This window comes from Oculina patagonica, chromosome 6 (genome assembly GCF_052425735.1).
Source record: "Oculina patagonica isolate OP01 chromosome 6, crgOcupat, whole genome shotgun sequence".
NCBI lineage: Eukaryota > Metazoa > Cnidaria > Anthozoa > Scleractinia > Oculinidae > Oculina > Oculina patagonica.
In genome coordinates, this window is record NC_135763.1 from 35,002,575 (window position 1) to 35,020,755 (window position 18,181).

General features: G+C 40.3%; 3 protein-coding genes and 1 long non-coding RNA gene across 5 annotated transcripts in view; 3 read left to right on the top strand and 1 right to left on the bottom strand.

Annotated features, from left to right (window-relative positions):
• The first annotated feature begins 509 nt into the window (after window positions 1-509).
• LOC144656960 (uncharacterized) lies at window positions 510-2,706 on the top strand. The gene is made up of 2 exons (XR_013571424.1): window positions 510-662; window positions 2,029-2,706. It is a non-coding gene; the product is annotated as an uncharacterized LOC144656960 (long non-coding RNA).
• On the bottom strand, window positions 2,680-8,962 carry LOC144656959 (uncharacterized). Its single transcript, XM_078517220.1, has 3 exons — window positions 7,863-8,962; window positions 4,952-5,518; window positions 2,680-4,639 (listed from the first exon to the last, which is right to left on the bottom strand). Exons 1-3 carry the CDS (start codon window positions 8,262-8,264, stop codon window positions 3,797-3,799), a joined length of 1,812 nt encoding a protein of 603 aa, XP_078373346.1. The 5' UTR covers window positions 8,265-8,962; the 3' UTR covers window positions 2,680-3,796.
• Window positions 8,963-11,535: 2,573 nt separating this feature from the next.
• Window positions 11,536-13,615, top strand: LOC144656110 (uncharacterized). The gene is made up of 2 exons (XM_078516334.1): window positions 11,536-12,099; window positions 13,473-13,615. Exons 1-2 carry the CDS (start codon window positions 11,536-11,538, stop codon window positions 13,569-13,571), a joined length of 663 nt encoding a protein of 220 aa, XP_078372460.1. The 3' UTR covers window positions 13,572-13,615.
• Window positions 13,616-17,196: 3,581 nt separating this feature from the next.
• Window positions 17,197-18,181, top strand: part of LOC144657043 (retinal rod rhodopsin-sensitive cGMP 3',5'-cyclic phosphodiesterase subunit delta-like) — a 29,987-nt gene continuing 29,002 nt past the window's right edge. For both annotated transcript variants that reach the window (XM_078517332.1, XM_078517331.1), the window contains exon 1: window positions 17,197-17,412. In XM_078517332.1, the coding sequence (XP_078373458.1) occupies window positions 17,363-17,412 (50 nt within the window). In that variant the 5' untranslated portion in view covers window positions 17,197-17,362. The remainder of the gene's footprint in view (window positions 17,413-18,181) is intronic.

Here is an 18,181-nt window from a genome sequence, read left to right on the forward strand (position 1 = left end):
AAACCGAATTAAATAAAGAAACTCTCGGTACCTTGTTCCCCTGGCACTTAACATTTTTTGACAAAACCTGCAACACGTTGAAGGGCGGACTGACAATTCGGCGAATTCGCTTGCAGAAGACTCCGAGTGCAGACATTTAAACGCAGACGATAAAATGCATTTCCCAACGTGGAAGAACTTGAGAAATAATATTTACCGGGAAATCTGTCAGAAATCTGATTGAAACTGACAACTGAAAACCACAAGCTTCAATGTCTGCGCTCATGTTACCCGGGCCCTGTCGGAGGTCTAGAAGTGGGCGGAAAGACCTTTTGTTATGAATGCTCACAGGCGTTCTCTCGCTCGCCCTCCTCCCCCCCCCCCCCCCTATTTTTTTTTTTCGCTCGCCGTTTTTCGCGCTTCCCAACTAACCGAACGCCTGGAACAGGCTAGAACGCAATATAATAACTGGCTGTAGGCTGCTCGGTCAGAAGGCCCTGGGTTAAAAAATGTTCTTACATGAAGTGCAAACCTGCGAGGGCATGTAATGGCGGACAGAGATGGCTGTTGACATTCGTCCTTACGGAAGGCTGCCTGTCGTGGCAGTATGGTGTTTTTTTGGAACTTGCTTTTATTCATTTGTAGCATATCAGATGTTTGGTGAGAGAGGACGAAGAAATCGGGTAAGTCTATACAACATCTGTACAGATCTATCTTGATGAGTTCAAAGCTCGTGTGCTTCTGGCGATGCAGTAAACTGTATGAAAGGATGTTCTTAGGAACTGAAATTGGAAATATACAAAAGAAAAATAATAATCATCCGTTTCCATATATTGGCAAAAGAAACTGATCATTGGATAACGAGTAGCACTTTTTCCGACAAGACTGGTGGTTTGAGTAGTTTTAAATTATTGAGATTTAACTTGGCTAAATTACAGAATACAGGGCCACTTATTTGCATGTTATTAAATAAAGATATATAGAATCTTTAACAATTATCCTGTAAAATCGCGCAGAATATCGCAGAATATCGATACTTACCGGACAAGGTCGTAGGCCAAGTTGGCTAAAATCAGACAATATTCCGCAAGATTGAGCAGGATAATTGTTTTATTATTCAACAAATTGTCAACAAAATACATGTTGTAGCTAGAAAAAACTGGAGTTGTGCAGCATTTCCAAGATTTCAGACCTACTTGACAACCTACGTATATCGCAGGATATCTGTCATGTACGGATGATAGATAACAATCACATTTTGACCATATTTGGGCAGCACGCACATTTGTTGAATACCGGTAATAAAATATGTTATTCCGCATTGTATAATGGGGCCCAACATATGTAACTGAGGTGGACCAAAGCCCAGGGGAGGGGGAACTCACATATGAAAGAGGCAGGATGCTCGATGTCTCAATACGGGGGGTGGGGGGAATTTCGGTTTTTTGGTTTTGCTTAATGAGTTCCAGCCAAAACGCCAATATTTTTAGCAATAATGGTCTCCTTTAGGGATGCACACGAAGAAAATAATATACAAATATGAATTCTATTGTTAGTTTAATGGTATCTTTTTTCGGAGTCAAGAAAAGATTGACCCACACCCAGATTGTTCTCTTTTAGGGATTCTTTTCAAAAATTTCCAACGAACATCCCCACCCTTTTCATATAGGGGCCCCCATGGTCCAAAGTGGCCTTGAATTCTGTAAAATTCTGCATTGAGCCTAGTGGCCATACAGGCCGGAGTTTATCCCGGTTTCTAATATTCTTAATATTTTACTTTTTAACATTGTCAAGCGCCCTTGAACGTATGGAAAGGGCGCTATACAAATGATTATTATTTATTTATTTATTCTGAAGCATGAATTGACTAGGAGTATTTCTACTCTCCCCTGGATGGGATACTAGTCCATTGCAGGGTTACCCCCAGCATTAGTTCGCTGATACCCATTTATACACCTAGGTGGAGAGAGGCACTATGAAGAGATATGAAGATAAGAAATTGAGTTGGAATTAGTGATTTTTGATTCTTGTTTTGTTTTGTTTCGGCAGACAAATATCCGTGTTTTGCTTGGCCTTGAGTCTCCTGAACTCACTGCAGATGACGAGGAATGGCAAAACCTCATAAATGAAACAACATACAGCAAAACAAAGGATAGGAAACTAAAGGACAGATGACAACATTTCGTCTGTTGTGTACTTCTTAATAAATACTTTCCATAGTCAAGCACTCATGACTGAGCAGACAAAGTGGAAAACAGTGACGTTAACATGCAAAGGTCAACATCAAGATTGTCATCGTTTTTACTATTCTGCTTAGGAGAATTTGGCTGCTAAGCAAGACGCTTCTCTGAATACAATTTTCCTTCTACTTCTGCTACAACCTGCCTGTTAGACCCTTCTATAAAAATGTCATGGGAAGTTAGGGATTCATCAGTCTGCTAAAAGGAGTGAATGATTGATGGAGCTTTATAATGGGGACTGTATCCTACGGATGAGATATGATGCAAAGCATCTACAGTGACAAGATTGGAAAATCTTGTTTGTTCAGTCAAGCTGCGACATCTTAAATAACCAAAAGAAGAGGAAAGCAAACTGAGGCTTTGCTCACATCTTTTTCCCTTTGCTTGATCATGGTTTGTTTCCTTTTGCGCTCATGCAGTGTCAATCTTACAGAGAACAAGAACTAAAATCACACAACAGTACCTTTTTAAGCTGAAGATTTAATAATGAACAATAAATAAAAACCTTGATTGCAATGATGTTACAATCTTCATTCACATGTTGCAAACATGGAAAAGAGTTACAGTAACTTACTTTTGTGCATTGTTATCATCTTGGAAATTATGGTGTTCCTGAATTTGCAAAAATTCAGTGATTTTATAAAATATTAAAAATGTTTAAAGGAGGTAAATAAACTCTTAGTTTTAGGTTAAAAAGGAATAAATTAAAATTGCCTCTCAATAAAACTTTACTGATAATCTAATTTAAATAAATTAACTGCCTCACATGACATAAATATTTTATAATAATCTACTTGATACCAACTTCTGATAAGTTTATGAAATTATCAGCTCTTACTACTCAATGGAACGTTTTTACAGAGCATGTTGTGATAAAAAATGTTTACATTCACATTAATTTTTTTAACTACCAACTGGACACGTTATTTATGTTCAACAAAGCTGTGAAGTCCACATTTTTTGTGTAATTTCTATACTCAACACAGCTAAGCTGCATCATAATTTATGAAACTTTATCTTGCGTGCTAAAAATTACAAAAACGTTTTAAAACTTTATAAGCGTAACGAGTTTTTGCGTTTTTCCTGAAATTTTAAATTTGAGTTATGTCTCGATTGCCTCCTTACATGTATTTAGGTCGACGCATGAGTTTGCTATTGCGAGAAATGATTTTTATTTTAAGAGTGAAAGACCTATATAGGCAGCGACTTGAGTAAAAAGTGATTAAAGTACAACTGTGACACGTTTGCACAAACGACCGAGGAAAAGTTCAAAAACATTTGCTGCCGCGTATGTTATCTAAAATACGAAATTTGAGTTTAGTTCCTTTCTTTGGAAATCACATTCATCTCTATTTCACGGGTTGAAGAGCGCTTTTCAAAGGACTGTTGTTTGCTGAGTTGGTGATTGGTCACAAGAGAATTGCGTAACGCCAGCATTTACCAATCAGAGCAAAGGTATTTTCTATTCAGCCAATCAGGTGTGAGACCAAAATCAAACGAGCTTTGGTTCGCGCGAATTTTCCCGCGCTTTCCACCGGGGCTATTCTACAACATTCATTGAAAAGCGCTCTGTTCTCTCAACAGTGCATTGATTTCGGTCGCCTTCCCTGCTTTCCTCTCGTATTAGCTTTCGGTGTGTCTAATGAGCTCCACACCTCGGCGTATGGATTGCCCTGTGGATTTTGGCTTCGTTGAAGGAACTTTCGTTTGATGGTAATTGTCACTTTCTTCTTTGTACACCTTCGTAACATTTTCTCGGCCTCTAAAAACGTTGCACCCTCCAAACTTTCTCCGCTAAAATCAACGATTTCGTCTCCGTTCTGCAAAAACCCCTGTGCACCCCCGTTGGCTGAAACGTCCGCAATGAAGATCGGCAGGTCTCCGTAGGGAGAGAACACTCCCCCTCCAACAGTAAAACCCCACTCACTGGTAGAGCTTTCTCGCTGTAGCTCAACGGTTATAGTTTTCCGTTCAATATAATGCTTTCCCGTAAACTTCCGAGACGAGCTCGAGGTTTGATGCAGTGAAGAGTTGGATGCCGAAGTGGGTACGATGCTACGCCGAACGCGCACCGAGGAACTTCGGCCGACGGTTGCTGCTTTCGGGGTCATGGACAAGTCCCACGGAAGAGGGAGTCGTTGCTTAGTCGTAAAAGCAGGCCAAGTTGCTCTTGCGTCACACCGCTCGATGGCGCTTCGTCGCTTCAAGGTGCCGTGTAGGGTTCGCGAACGTCTCAAGGTTACCGTGGCGTAGTGCGGCGATGTTTCATCCTCGTGAATTTGTGGCAGGTCGAAGAAAGGTCCGCAAGGCGAGAAGCTCTTCAGGAACAATGTATCTGGGGTCGTTTTACTCTTTGGAATAGCACTATTTTGGTATACTGCATAGTCTTCGGTTTGAGGATTGGTCGAGAGACCGTACACCTAGATGTAAATATGGAGGTTATTATTACCTGATAGTCTATAACTTGGGGTTAATAACCAACATCCCTGTGCCAGACCAATTTAAAACAACCTTTAACATCTTTAAGCCACACTAGTAAATCTCCTCAGCCAGTTTCTGGTCAAAACCTGAATTATCAGTTATTTCACTTTGGTTAGGGTTCGTTATCCTGGTACAGCCAGTTAAAAGATCTCATTAAAAAACTCATCGACCCTTACTGGAGCCTTCACGGAAAAGGGAGGGAGGTGGTGATACATGTAGCTTAGTTTATCAACTTTATCAATATAACTCACCTCATTTTCTTCCTTTTGCTTGTTATCTCCATTCTCGTCTGTTTTCTCCTCATTTCCTTTTTGTGACTCACTGCTTTCGCTATCATTTTCTTCTGTTCCCACGAAAGACGAGACCCGCGAAACTCGCTTGACAGGTTTGACGTACGGACACGCCTTCTTAGTGACGTCAATAACGGACGAGAGAGTCCTGGGGATGACACTCGAGCTGGCTGCTTCCTCGATGACGCTTCGTCTTCTCTTTGGTGACGCAATATTGTTGTTCACTTTCTTTTTGTCTTTTTTCTCATGGTTCAAACGCTCCAAAATGGGGCGGTTCGCGTCTTTCTTCCTTGCTACGACCAACGTCACAACGGCTGGCAGAGATCTGAAGATAGTCAAAGCTTCGGCGTGCGTTTTCCCTCCAAGAGGTTGACCATTAGCCTCCAGAAGTTCGTCTCCAGTCCTGACGCGGCCTGATTTGGACGCAGAGGAATTGGGCAGGATATCATTGACGTAATGATTCTCCAATGGCGTGTCGGCTCCTCCAACCAAGACGATTCCAAGAAAGCCATTCTGGGGCTTGATAAGCTGCACAAAACAAAAAGAAAAAACGAGATTAATTTTATTTCCAAGACAAGTGGACTATTCACATTACCTAATGAACATCCAACTTCAAAAAAAAAAAAAAATCGTTTCGTCTATTACGTTTCGATACCAATACTTTATGGTGTTGGTATTCAAGAACAGTTTTGGGAAGGGCTATACCCATGAGTATTCAAACATTGAGGCATTTTATCCAAAATCTAAGTTATTAATTTTGTGGCAATTATCTTCAATTACTTTCAATTCTCGATATCGCGCAAAATCTTCTCCACAAATTGAACGTGCGGAGTCCGTTATTCGTTTCCCGCCGAGCCGTTACAAGACTTCACGCTTCGCTGCACTTTAGAATTAATTAGTAGCACACGAACATACATTAGCATAATAATGCCAATATCCGACACGTGCTTCAAGGGTAAACAGGTGCTGTGTTGAAATGGATTGACACGAACAATTAAACACCTCACTGAAAAGATTTCTCTTACTTTGAGAAAGAAAATTAAACGATTCCTTCGTGGACTTCTTTGCTCAACCAGAAACTGGAATAAGCCGGATGATCTAGTTTCTGGAAATTGATTTGCCATGTATAGTATAGCTCAGAAAAACAGTTGTTTTTTTTTTCAATTTCAAGTGAAAGAATCAATAGCTTTCGAATGGTATCTTTGAATAACATTGGCTTGATTCAGTGGTAATTCATTGTTGAAAATCTTATTTGTACAATTCATTATTTCATTTTTGATCTCAATTTTCTGAAAGACTGAAAAGAGGAATCGTTATTTCAATAACAGTTAATAAATTTCAAGGAGATTGAAATGAAAATTAACTTGTTCCACAATCTCCTAGGTATGTCATATTGTTATGTAACAAGTGCAACCAATGCTTTTCAATGTACATTTGACAAATGACATATCACTTGTGTCAGCGGGAGGGAAATTGATTAAAAGAAACAGATGTTTTTGTCATTGGCAAGCAACAAATTAGGAAAATTAATGGACACCAATAACAAATCGAACACGACACGCGAACAAAAGACCTTAGGTCGCGTGGCGAGAAATAATAAACAATTGTTTTGCTCGTCACGGAGGTAAATACGATGGCTTATCGAACTTTTTCCCGAGATGTTTTTTGTGCTGTAAATACAAACTACAATCAAAGTTTTTAATACACTAGTTTTACCTTATAATTATGTTCGATAGTTCTGTAGAAAATCTTACCGGATGTGTACTATTAATACGGAAAATTGGGAAAACATAAACAAAAATCATTACTAAATTATAAATTTGCAGAAAACTTCACTCGTATCATAGGCAGAATTTAAAACGACGTAAACGAGAGAAGCCTTACTTTAAAATTTACGTTTAAATTTCGTGTACCACTTGATTTTTTCAATTTCGTCTTCTTGAACGCGATTAAGCTTCTTACCCAAGGAAAATTAATTTTATTGTTATTTCAAAATTCGGAAAACAAAAGAAAACACAAACGGTTACTTCAAACATGGGACGTTCTTTGTTATCACAGTTTGAAAAGTTGACACTGACATCGATACAGCATGAAAAAAAAAATGCCGCCCAGAGTTGAAACGGTATAAAAAATGATCTCGTAAAGTGACCGACTTCAAAGTAAAAGACCCGTTCTTTTACTGTTAAGTAAAATTTCTTTGTTCAATTTTTTTTTTACTTTTGTTCCCAGTTTTCATAATTAATTCTTTTTGAATCAATCATTCAACATTTCGTTTTCAATTCCAACGAACTGAGTTCGTAACTTCATCAGAACTTCCACTTAGAAAGTTAATAACTTAGAAACTCCAGGATATACGCAACAAATGCTCAGATCGCAACTGTTTTGATTCGAAACCATGTGCGTTGCGTTTTTCGATGTTAAAAAATTGCGCTCGCTTACTGGCGGAAGTTTCGATCCCGGAGACAAAAGACACTTTGGCCTAATCATATACAAATACTTCGATTTGCTTTAAAAAATTTCTCTGTAGTTTTCGGGGTGTGGTAGGGCCTTTACGAAACTCTTTACATCAAAATCAAGTAGATGATCTTAAAGTTGAGTTACATTTGATTTATTTACAAACAAGAACTTTGTATTTGTTTTTTAACTCTGTTTGTCGCGCGGTGTTTTAAACCGATCAACCTGCGATCGGCGCGGATCAATCTCTCAAGTTGAGCGGAAATCTCTTGTTGAAAAGAGTGTTTTTAGGACAAATTGAAGCGCGCACTTATTTGTTGCTGTAGTAAACTTCCTAAGCAAGTGGGAATTAAGCACCAAAATTTCCGCATTCTTAAATAACACATGACTCAGGAGCGAAAGTAAAGGACTAACGAACCTGTATTGAGAAAATTCCTTCCTGGTCTTCTTCTTCGCCTTCCTCGTAGAAAACTTTGTTGTTTGGCCGTTGTTGTATCTCAGTATTGATCTTTTTTTCTTCCTTGCTTGACCAATAATTCTTCATAACCGCGCGCGGACTGAAGCCTTCCAAGCGCGCCCTTTGCTTCATTCTTTCACGGTCATTGATCGTGCGATTGCTAATTTCCCCCAAAACTTGCCTGCCTTTCCACGAATTACCAGCCATGCCTTTGAAATCGATCGGCTCGCTAAGAATCGGGTAGATTTCGTTCGGGAAAGGCGTCTTTGATTTGGCGTAGAAGTTCTCGTCGTTTCGCGACGTTTTACCTTTCAAGAAGTTGTAAGCCTTTGACAGGAACGACATCGAGTTTGGCGCTCTCATACTCAATGAAGTAGAAATGTTTCAGTTACTGCTATTAGAAGTCTTGAAGCACGCGTTCCAGCTTCATCGGGGAAATGTAACGCCGATTACGACAATCTAAAGATCAGTTGCGGCTTTCGGAAGTGTCCAGCTCTCAAAGTGCTCTTCGCTATAATCCCGCCTTGAAGTTTCACTACATCTGTTGCAACGAGCCTCGTGTTTTTGTCGCTCGGTCTTTGTTTTTCCCGACCCTGACAGCGACGAATAATTAACAGAGCCGTGTATGAATGGAAATGCTAATTGCGCGCGAAAACACCGGTCACGCCAGTAACCTGTTCGTAGACACTCAATATTCATTCGCCGGTTGCTATTCGTTTGCGCATCGCGATCAAGTGTTCGATTGCTACACCACTGTCACAAATCAAAATTTCGCGCGTGAAACGTTGTTAATTGGATTCGATCACCTTGTAAAAGATGTTGTGCATTTACTAATAATGAATATAAACAACAATTTTCGCTTTCCCTTTCAAACATTTATCCGCTCCCGACACGTGTTTCGCTTGCGAACAAGAGCGCCACACTTCGACAATATAGCACGTGCAAAGGTTGAAATAAAAAGTCTTGTGTTTAACAGTTTCGATATTGTACAGCACGTGGTAGTCTTGTACTAAATTCCCGATCTTTTTTCCCTCATTGCTATGATTTTTGTCGATCTAGGCCCCAACAACGCTAGCAAAATACTTCATCTTTTAAATATCGCTTTGAAAAAATAGCTCCAGTTGACGCAAAACTGAAATTTATACAGAGTAGAGTTTTCGTTGCAAGTGAAAAGATTTTTTTTTCTTTTTTTTTCCATCTTGGCAGGTACCTTTCTAGCTATCGACTGCTACTTTCAATTTTCGTTAAAAAAGGCGGCAAATGTTTTCAAGGAATTTTTTGAAAGGAGGCGTTTGAATTGAGTTTCGAAACTTTCTTGGTATGATAAGGAGAGAGAAAGAATGAACAGGTTTCCTCATTGTGTGAATTACTGACATTATTAAAGTTCTGAGAGATCAAAACGAATCTGTTTGATGAACTGGCCACTTTGATGATGTTAAAATTTTCATTCGAATCTTTAGACGTGTGTACCTCAACGTAAGGTTTACCAACAAATTTAACCGACCAAAAAGCTTAGTTTTCGAAATAAGGCTTTACAGTCTTCTACTTCTAAGCGACTAGTCTTTCACGATAGTTTTGTGCACTGTTTATTTGAGCAACAGGTGCAAGATTGGAAGATCTTTTATCTTTTCAAAAGTTTAATTAAATACAGAAAACAGGAGTACAGCGAACACACGCAAGAGAAGATAACACGAAACAAACAAATCTCAGTCGTTTTTACAAAAAATAAAAAGCTGTTTAATCTATTATCTGGCTGACGATTACTCGATCAAAGGGCTACGAACAATTCGAAAAATACTGGTACAAGGTTACTATTTTATGTGGCTCACCGCGGCTTCATGTCTCCTGATTAGCTTAAAAAACTTAGCTATATTAAAATTTACAGATTTTGGCACCTGCTCAGTAGGGGAACTGACAGAGTGGTCTAAACTTTTCCGTTACCTTTACACGCGCTCCCGCCCATTCTAAATTGATTCTCGGCTATTTGTGCTTTATCCCTCTCGCAAAGTAAAGTGGAATCCCAATAGCTCGAAACCTCAAAACAGCGCGAACCTGCGAACCTGCCCCGGTTCAATTTCATCCTAATTTTGCCCTCGATACTCGAAATCCCCGATTAATTGAATCTTTTTCTATTTCCCTTGAAGGCTCTTGTTGTCGGGTTTCAACTCTATTATGCAATGTTGCGAAATTGCCCTTTTACCCCCAGTTCCCGCCACCCTGGGAATCAAGTTCTTCCTGCCCTGTTTTCCCCCACCTCTCGTAGTCTCCCAGCCATTTTTTCTTCTCTCGGTCTCTCGTCCCTTGCTCCCCTGATCCCTATCCAGGCACGATCGACCTTTATGCAAGTTAACGAAGGATATATTTTTTTCATGTTAAGGCCTTTCTGTGAAGCTTTTTATTTTACCTTCCAGGCAACAATGGGTCGCTTATTTACAAAAAATACTTTCGATACTGAACACAGCCGAACTTTCGTTCCTCGGCTTTTTTTCCGCTTTCATGCTGCACTTCCGGTGAAAATAACTTCAACTATTCCTGGCCGCAAAATTTGCCATGTCGGTTCATTTAGTCCCCTTCTAGTAAGCAAGCCAGCACGGAGGTTGTCTAATGTGCGAGCCGGGGTTTAGTTTTGCTGCGCTTGCATTATTGGTTCGGTTATATCCCGCTGACTCATCCGCTTGTTTGGACTAGGAGGCGCGGTGCCCCAATGGTTAGCACGCCGGAATCTGGATCGAGCGGTTCGGGTTCGAGCCCTGCCCTTAGTCCAGTCCCTGAACTCTTTCTTCCGCGCGCCTTTTATAGGGGCTGGACCCAGGCGCGCGAAGAGAGAGTCCAGGGACAAGGGTCCCGAGTCCAGGATAACTTGCATGCGCATGCGCTAGTTTTTTCCCTAAAATTGGGGGAAAAACCATATTTGGCAGCCCTTTTGAAAACGCGCGCGCACAGATGACGAGTTCAACTACGCGACCGTGTACTAAAGCAGGATCACCGGAATAACTTTAAAAAGCCTAGCTTTGCAGTCACAGTACTAGTGTCTCCTAAAAGCTAACGGCCAAAGCAAAAATCGCTATCCGTCAACTATTCCTAGTATAATTTTGTAGCTGTTTATCGAATTGGTTTCGAATGCAATTGAGCACAGTTTTTTTTCTTTCATTTATTCGCGCGCTCGATCGCGTAGTTGAATTCGTCATTTGAGCGAGCCAGTTTTAACCTCCCTCCCCGCTTCTGATTGGTTCGTTCTGAGCTTGCGCATGCAAGTTATCCTGGACTCTCTCTTCGCGCGCCTGGGTTCAACCCCTATAAACTGCGCGTGGAAGAGAGAGTTCAGGGATTGGACCAGCCCTGCCCTGGGCAATACACTTTACTCTCATAGTGCCTTTCTCCACCCAGGTGTATAAATGGGTACCGCCGAATTTACTGCTGGGGATAACCTTGTGATGAACTAGGATCCAATCCAGGGGGAGTAGAAATACTCCTAGTCGCTTTATTTATCTGAGTGTGTAGTATGGCTGTGTATTTTTACGAGTCTTGCAGTCAAAACACAAATGACGAGTAAATATGTTCAGTGATACTACTTATTAAAATGCCTAATAAAAAATATATTGACAACCGTTACAAACGGAGCTTACTAACAACTATGCTCGATCGCGCGTACCGGTTGTCCTCCTCGTGGCCATACTTTTCCGAGGAGTGTGAACGTTTGAAATCCTTGTTCTCACGTCTGGATTACCCCCATCATCTTATCAACTCCACCATCAATACCTTTGTGAGCTCGAGAGTTTCAGGCCAGCAGCCATTGCAGGCTTCGGAAAAAATGGCGGGAGATGACGTGACCCGAGTAGTCATACCCTTTAAGGACCAAGTTTCTGCAAACATTGTAAAGACGCAGTTGAAAGACCTTAGCATTAAACTCCAAACAACAGTCCAGCCCGTATTTGTCAGTCGGAAAATTGGCCAGCACCTTCAAGAATGTGAGACCAAACCACAGCTTGTTAACCATCAGTGCGTAGTGTACCAGTTTAAGTGTAACCTGTGTGATACAGGGAGCTACGTTGGCTACACGCGCGGGCATTTGCATGCCCGCGTGGATGGCCACAAAAGCACGTCATCTTCTGTACGCAAGCACTATGACAACGACCACGCGGGTGCTGTCCCTGAGGACCTCCTCAGTTGTTTCAAAGTACTAAAGAAATGCAAGAACAAATTTGACTGTATAAAAATATCTGGTTTGTAGCCAGGCATGATAAGATTAAAAATTATTTGATAAAAGTTGACACTGGCTTAAAATATGTACAGTATATGTACTTCTTCGTTTTTCAAGGAACAAACTACAAACAGATTTTTGGCTGTCCTATGGGTTCACCAGTCAGCGCCATTTTAGCCAATCTGGTCATGGAATACGTTGAAGAAAAGGCCCTCTCCTCGGCTCCACACCCACCTAAATGGTGGTTTAGATATGTCGACGACAGTCATGTGTGTCTGAAAAAAGAATTTGTAGATGAATTTCATTCGCACCTAAACTCGATTAACCAGCACATCAAATTCACCATCGAAGTGGAAACAGAAGGTTCAATCGCTTTCTTGGACACTAAGACAACGAGGCAAGTGGATGGTTCGATAGCCGTTTCTGTTTACAAAAAAGCCACTCATACCGACCGCTATCTAGACTTCAATTCATACCACCATACGCAACATAAACACTCTGTTGTACGCACTCTTATGGATCGGGCTAAGAACATCCCATCCACTGAGGAGGAAGTGTCATCTGAATCTAAACGTGTATTGAAAGCGCTGGCAGCGAATAATTATCCTATCAATTTTATTCGTAATGGTCGTCAATCCAATGCCGAACAAAAAAGTGGTGCCAACGTTGTTGAACAGCGAGGTTTGGTTGTTCTACCGTACGCCAAGGGTTTTTCTGAAAGAATCTCAAGAGTTCTCAAAGGTTTTAACGTCAAAGTGGCTCACAAGCCCATCCGTTCCATCGCCAATATTTTGAAAAAACCCAAAGATAAAATCAGCGAAGAGTCGTCGAAAGGTGTTGTATATAAAATCAAATGCAAAGACTGTGCGTGTGTTTACATTGGCCAGACCTCGCGCGCACTCAAAACACGCATCAAAGAACATGCTAAAGCGATAACAACAATGGACAGAAATTCCCTATTGGCCGAACACCATTTGCTCAACGATCATGAAATTGATCTGAAAAATGTTGACATTATCGACCGGTCTTCAGTTTGGAGACAAAGACTTTTCCTCGAAGCGTGGCACTCAGTCCGAGATGGAAACGCTATTAATGAACACGTAGCATTCCCAAACATTTATAAGAAACTTAACAATTTTTAATTGCATACCACCCCCTATTCTATCCTTTTTAGTCGCATTTTTAGAATTCCACCCCCAATTTTTATTCAGTACATTCCTTGTCACCATTTTCTGCATTTTTTAGTTTTTATTCCTATAACACCAGGGACGCCGTTTTAAATTTACATATTGCTGAAGAAGGCTACAGCAGTAGCCGAAACGTCCTGTACATATTTTAAGCCAGTGTCAACTTTTATCAAATAATTTTTAAAATTTGACTGTCTTGTCAACGAGATGCTTTACATCAAGCAATTAACACCGAGTCTGAACGTGCAAACGGATTCAATCCGTGCTAAAGTATTTGTATAGCCACCACCATTATGCAAATGTTTATCTCTTTGAACCTCGCATTTAATTATTTATTCTCAATTTACCCTTGATAATGGCGTCATGATGTCGCCGAAACGTCGGGCAATAATATCGTTTGTTTTTACCTGTTTGTGTAAATAATAAAGATGGTAAATTTTAAGCTCGGTGATAAATAATGAAGATGAATTTTTCAACAAAGACAAGAGCATGGGACAAAGAAAAATTCTGAGTCCCCGACGGGAATCGAACCCATGACCTTCCAGATACCGGTTGGGCGCTCTAACCAACTGAGCTACGAGAGACTCGTTGTGAGCTTAGGCCATTTACCGTACCCAAATTCGCAAGTAGCCAATCAGAAGCGCGATCTACTGTCCTGATATCCTACGATATCAAGTCACTGACCTGATATGCCATCATATCACGGTCACTTTGAAGTAAAGTAGTGTTACTGTACGATGAAGAGAGGTTTACCAATAAAACAGAACTTCGTAATTTAAAATAAGCGGCGTTTAGCGGTCGTAAAAAGAGAAAAACTTTCCCGCCAAAACTAAACTTGAGCGCGCTCGCCAATTGCGCGATGTTTGCCGATGAGTACTAAGACATTCAGACTGAAAAATGGAGTCGGAATTTCCAAATTTTTCGCTTAATTTTGATTTTGAAAATTTAGAGAATGAAACTCTAAACAAACGAGTGAAAAAAAAAGGTAAAAGAAGAACTTGGTAAACGTGTTGAAGACCTAGTCAATACAATTTGCAGTACGTACCTTGCAAGCATGGCTTAGCGATAAATATAACCGGAGTTTTGGCTGAATTTGGGTACGGTAAATACCTAATCGTACCTTTTTGGTACGCTTCGGCTGCATATCAGGCTCGTTTGGTCTCACCATGGGTATTTTGGCTCGACTGCGTCTCGCCAAAATACGAACCATGGCTCGACCAAACTCGCCTGATATGCCGCCGAAGCGTACCAAAAAGGTACGATTAGGTATATTACTAGGTTGATATGTGACACGCGTCCTACATACTGCTAGGATCAGCAATGTCGAAATCATCAAGTCTGTAGTAAATAATAAAGATGGTAAATTTTAAGCTCGGTGATAAATAATGAAGATGAATTTTTCAACAAATATTGTCCAACGTTTTGAAATGCTGACCTAACATCATTTTTAATTTTTCTCGCTGTCAGGAGAAATAAGGGTACTACACGTAATTAAACCGGTCTTGTGGAGAACAAATATTGTACCAACATATGATATATCCAAATGTAATAAAAATCTGCAATATCACAGCGACAGACCGATGAGTGGTGCCGGATCTATTGAAGACCTGGATCAGTAAATTAGTTAAAACGGAAAATATAGACGGCAAACTGATCCTGACAGCTAAAGCGGTCAAAAATAAACAAAGTGGATAAAAAACTAGAATATATTGAATATAGGGCAAAGTTTTTTTTTTCAATATATTCTAGTTTTTTTATCCACTTTGTTTATTTTTGACCGCTTTAGCCGTCAGGATCAGTTTGCCGTCTATATTTTCTATGATATATCTCATCGTATGGCAAGCGGTAAGTTCGTGCTCTTTATGAATCTTTTTAACAAAATATCCGTTTCCTGATGAAAGAAAAGAAAGGTCATCTAGAAAGTTTTTTTAAATTTACATCCGAGTGCGAGCTGGTGACTACAAGGCAAGTGCACGAATTTTGTCACACAACCGTTACGCAACAATAGGGTCACCATTAGTCGCTCGAGCTTTTAGGTTATAAACGAACTGAGCAAGAAAATACACTAAAGAGGTTTGAATCCTTTGAAAATCCTTAAAAAATAAAACTCAATTAACCAATTGCCCAAAAAAAAAGGAAAAAAGGAGTTGCTCGCTAGAAAATGTTCCGGCTCGCAAATAGCAACCTCCTGGCAGCCCCCCGGCATGCAAGCAACAGGCTCGAGGCTCGACTTCCAGCCGCTTTTCGGGAAAATGAAAAATTCCTCCCTCCTCTCTCGGGAAGAACAACGACTGGACCCGAGAAGGAGGCGGAAATTGAGCGTAGGCAAGCAAGCAAGGAAGCAAGCAAATTACATTGATCTAGTAAATAATGAAGATGGTAAACTTCAAGCTCGTGGTAAATAGTGAAGAAATTATTCAACATGACACGAGCGTGGGACAAAGAAAAAATCTGAGTCCCCGACGGGAATCGAACCCATGACCTCCCAGATACCGGTTGGGCGCTCTAACCAACTAAGCTACGAGAGACTCGTTGTGAGCTGGGCCATTTACTAGGTTGATATGTGACACGCGTCCTGCATACTGCTAGGATCAGCAATGTCGAATTCATCAAGTGTGTTGTAAATAATAAAGATGGTAAATTTTAAGCTCGGTGATAAATAATGAAGATGAATTTTTCAACAAATATTGTCCAACGTTTACTTTTGCCGAAATGCTGACCTAACATCATTTTTAATTTTTCTCGCTGTCAGGAGAAATAAGGATACTACACGTAATTAAACCGGTCTTGTGGAGAACAAACATTGTACCAACATATGATATATCCAAATATAATAAAAATCTGCAATATCACAAAGACAACCGATGAGTGATGCCGGATCTATTGAAGACCTGGATCACGGTAAATTAGTTAAAACGGAAAATATAGACGGCAAACTGATTCTGAGGGCTAAAGCGGTCAAAAATAAACAAAGTGAATAAAAAAACTAGAATATATTGAATATAGGGCAAAGTTTTTTTTTCAATATATTCTAGTTTTTTTATCCGCTTTGTTTATTTTTGACCGCTTTAGCCGTCAGGATCAGTTTGCCGTCTATATTTTCTATGATATATCTCATCGTATGGCAAGCGGCAAGTTCGTGCTCTTTATGAATCTTTTTAACAAAATATCCGTTTCCTGATGAAAGAAAAGAAAGGTCATCTAGAAAGTTTTTTAAATTTACATCCGAGTGCGAGCTGGTGACTACAAGGCAAGTGCACGAATTTTGTCACACAACCGTCACGCAACAATAGGGTCACCATTAGTCGCTCGAGCTTTTAGGTTATAAACGAACTGAGCAAGAAAATACACTAAAGAGGTTTGGATCCTTTGAAAATCCTTAAAAAATAAACTCAATTAACCAATTGCCCAAAAAAAAAGGAAAAAAGGAGTTGCTCGCTAGAAAATGTTCGCGGCTCGCAAATAGCAAGTTAGCAACCTCCTGGCAGCCCCCCGGCATGCAAGCAACAGGCTCGAGGCTCGACTTCCAGCCGCTTTTCGGGAAAATGAAAATTTCCTTTCTCCTCTCTCGGGGAGGAACAAAGACTGGACCCTAGAAGGCGGCGGAAATTGAGCCTAGGCAAGCAAGCAAGGAAGCAAGCAAATTCACTGGAATCCCGATTTTTCGAATCCTCGATTTCTCGAGCCTCCTTAAAACTCGAACCAAGATTCACTTCCTTTCGATTTGCTTCGTTAAGTCGTTAAGTCAAACACTGAAATTTTAACCCGTTTTCGCGATCCCTTGGCTCTTGGAGGTCCGAGAAAGATTTTAAAAGGCGGGCTTTTCTCCCGGGTTCCGGGTTCCAGACCTCCCGGCCAGTGTGTCACGCCCCATTTGACGCAAATTACCCAGAGTTCTCATGGAAACGTTCCAAGCTAAGCTCCTTGGTGCAGCGATTATTTGCTGAATCCTGTATCTTGTCGCTTGAAAGTTTTTAGTTCTTTTGCACTTTTGTCGAGTTATTTGGCTCTTGATTCTGCGAAAGTCTTCTCATTGGGTCGTCCTTTGGTGGTGGATAGCGAATTTTCCCAGTATGAGCGACGGCAGCGCACGAAAAGAGGACATTTTGAAGGGATTCAAATTGTATCCTTCGTATGCAAGTTTACTCGAATTTTATTCTTCTTTAGCAACCTAATTTAGCTTGTGATTAATTTAGAGCTAGTCTCTTAAAAGAGTTGATCGTTGTAGCCTACCTGATCTCAAAGTTTGCAACGTACTGGACTAGCAATTTGAGTGCGTCGATGGCGTTTAACAATTCGGCTAGTCGAAGTCAGAATTGCGTAAATTAATCAGATTTGTTGTTTATCTGTTGATATTAAGGCACTATTTGGTTCCTGTTATACTTTATACGACAATTGATACTTAAAAGTATTTCTGTTTGTATGTCTTGTTGCGTTTTTAGCAAGGATCGTTAGGGTAGGCTAACGTAAAACGATTTAGGCTAGGCTCGGTCTATCGCCTAGGATGTTCAAACAACGTTTTCGTTATAAGTTTATGACATTGTGTAAAAGATCGACATATAGATTAGATTTTAAAGAATTATACTTATATCCAATGAAGCAGATACGTCGATGCAATTGTGAGCGTCTATCACTAAGTAATTTTTTTAATTATTGATGTTGCGAGGCGAGTAAGTATATTTAAATTGATCTTATATACTTCGACATATTCAGGTGAAATGTGTCAAACATGGCTGTCTGTTTATTAGCAATCTTTGGTTTTATCAGAATCGTGCCATGTGTAACGTTAACCTTGACAGTTTTTTTTTGGATTTGAGAAAAGGGCAAATTAAAAGACGCAGAATTTTCCTGACATATGCCAACTGACCGGGGCATGTGCCAATGTTATGTCT

Bases quoted from the DNA above. Each gene is read 5' to 3' on its own strand.
- LOC144656959 (XM_078517220.1), bottom strand. From the start codon at position 8,264: ATGAGAGCGCCAAACTCGATGTCGTTCCTGTCAAAGGCTTACAACTTC. The intron at 5,519-7,862 runs GTTCGTTAGTCC...TGTTTTGTGCAG, and splicing joins AAGGAATTTTCTCAATACAG to CTTATCAAGCCCCAGAATGG. The intron at 4,640-4,951 runs GTGAGTTATATT...ATTTACATCTAG, and splicing joins AGCAAAAGGAAGAAAATGAG to GTGTACGGTCTCTCGACCAA.
- LOC144656110 (XM_078516334.1), top strand. From the start codon at position 11,536: ATGCTCGATCGCGCGTACCGGTTGTCCTCCTCGTGGCCATACTTTTCC. The intron at 12,100-13,472 runs AAATTTGACTGT...AAATAATTTTTA, and splicing joins TACTAAAGAAATGCAAGAAC to AAATTTGACTGTCTTGTCAA.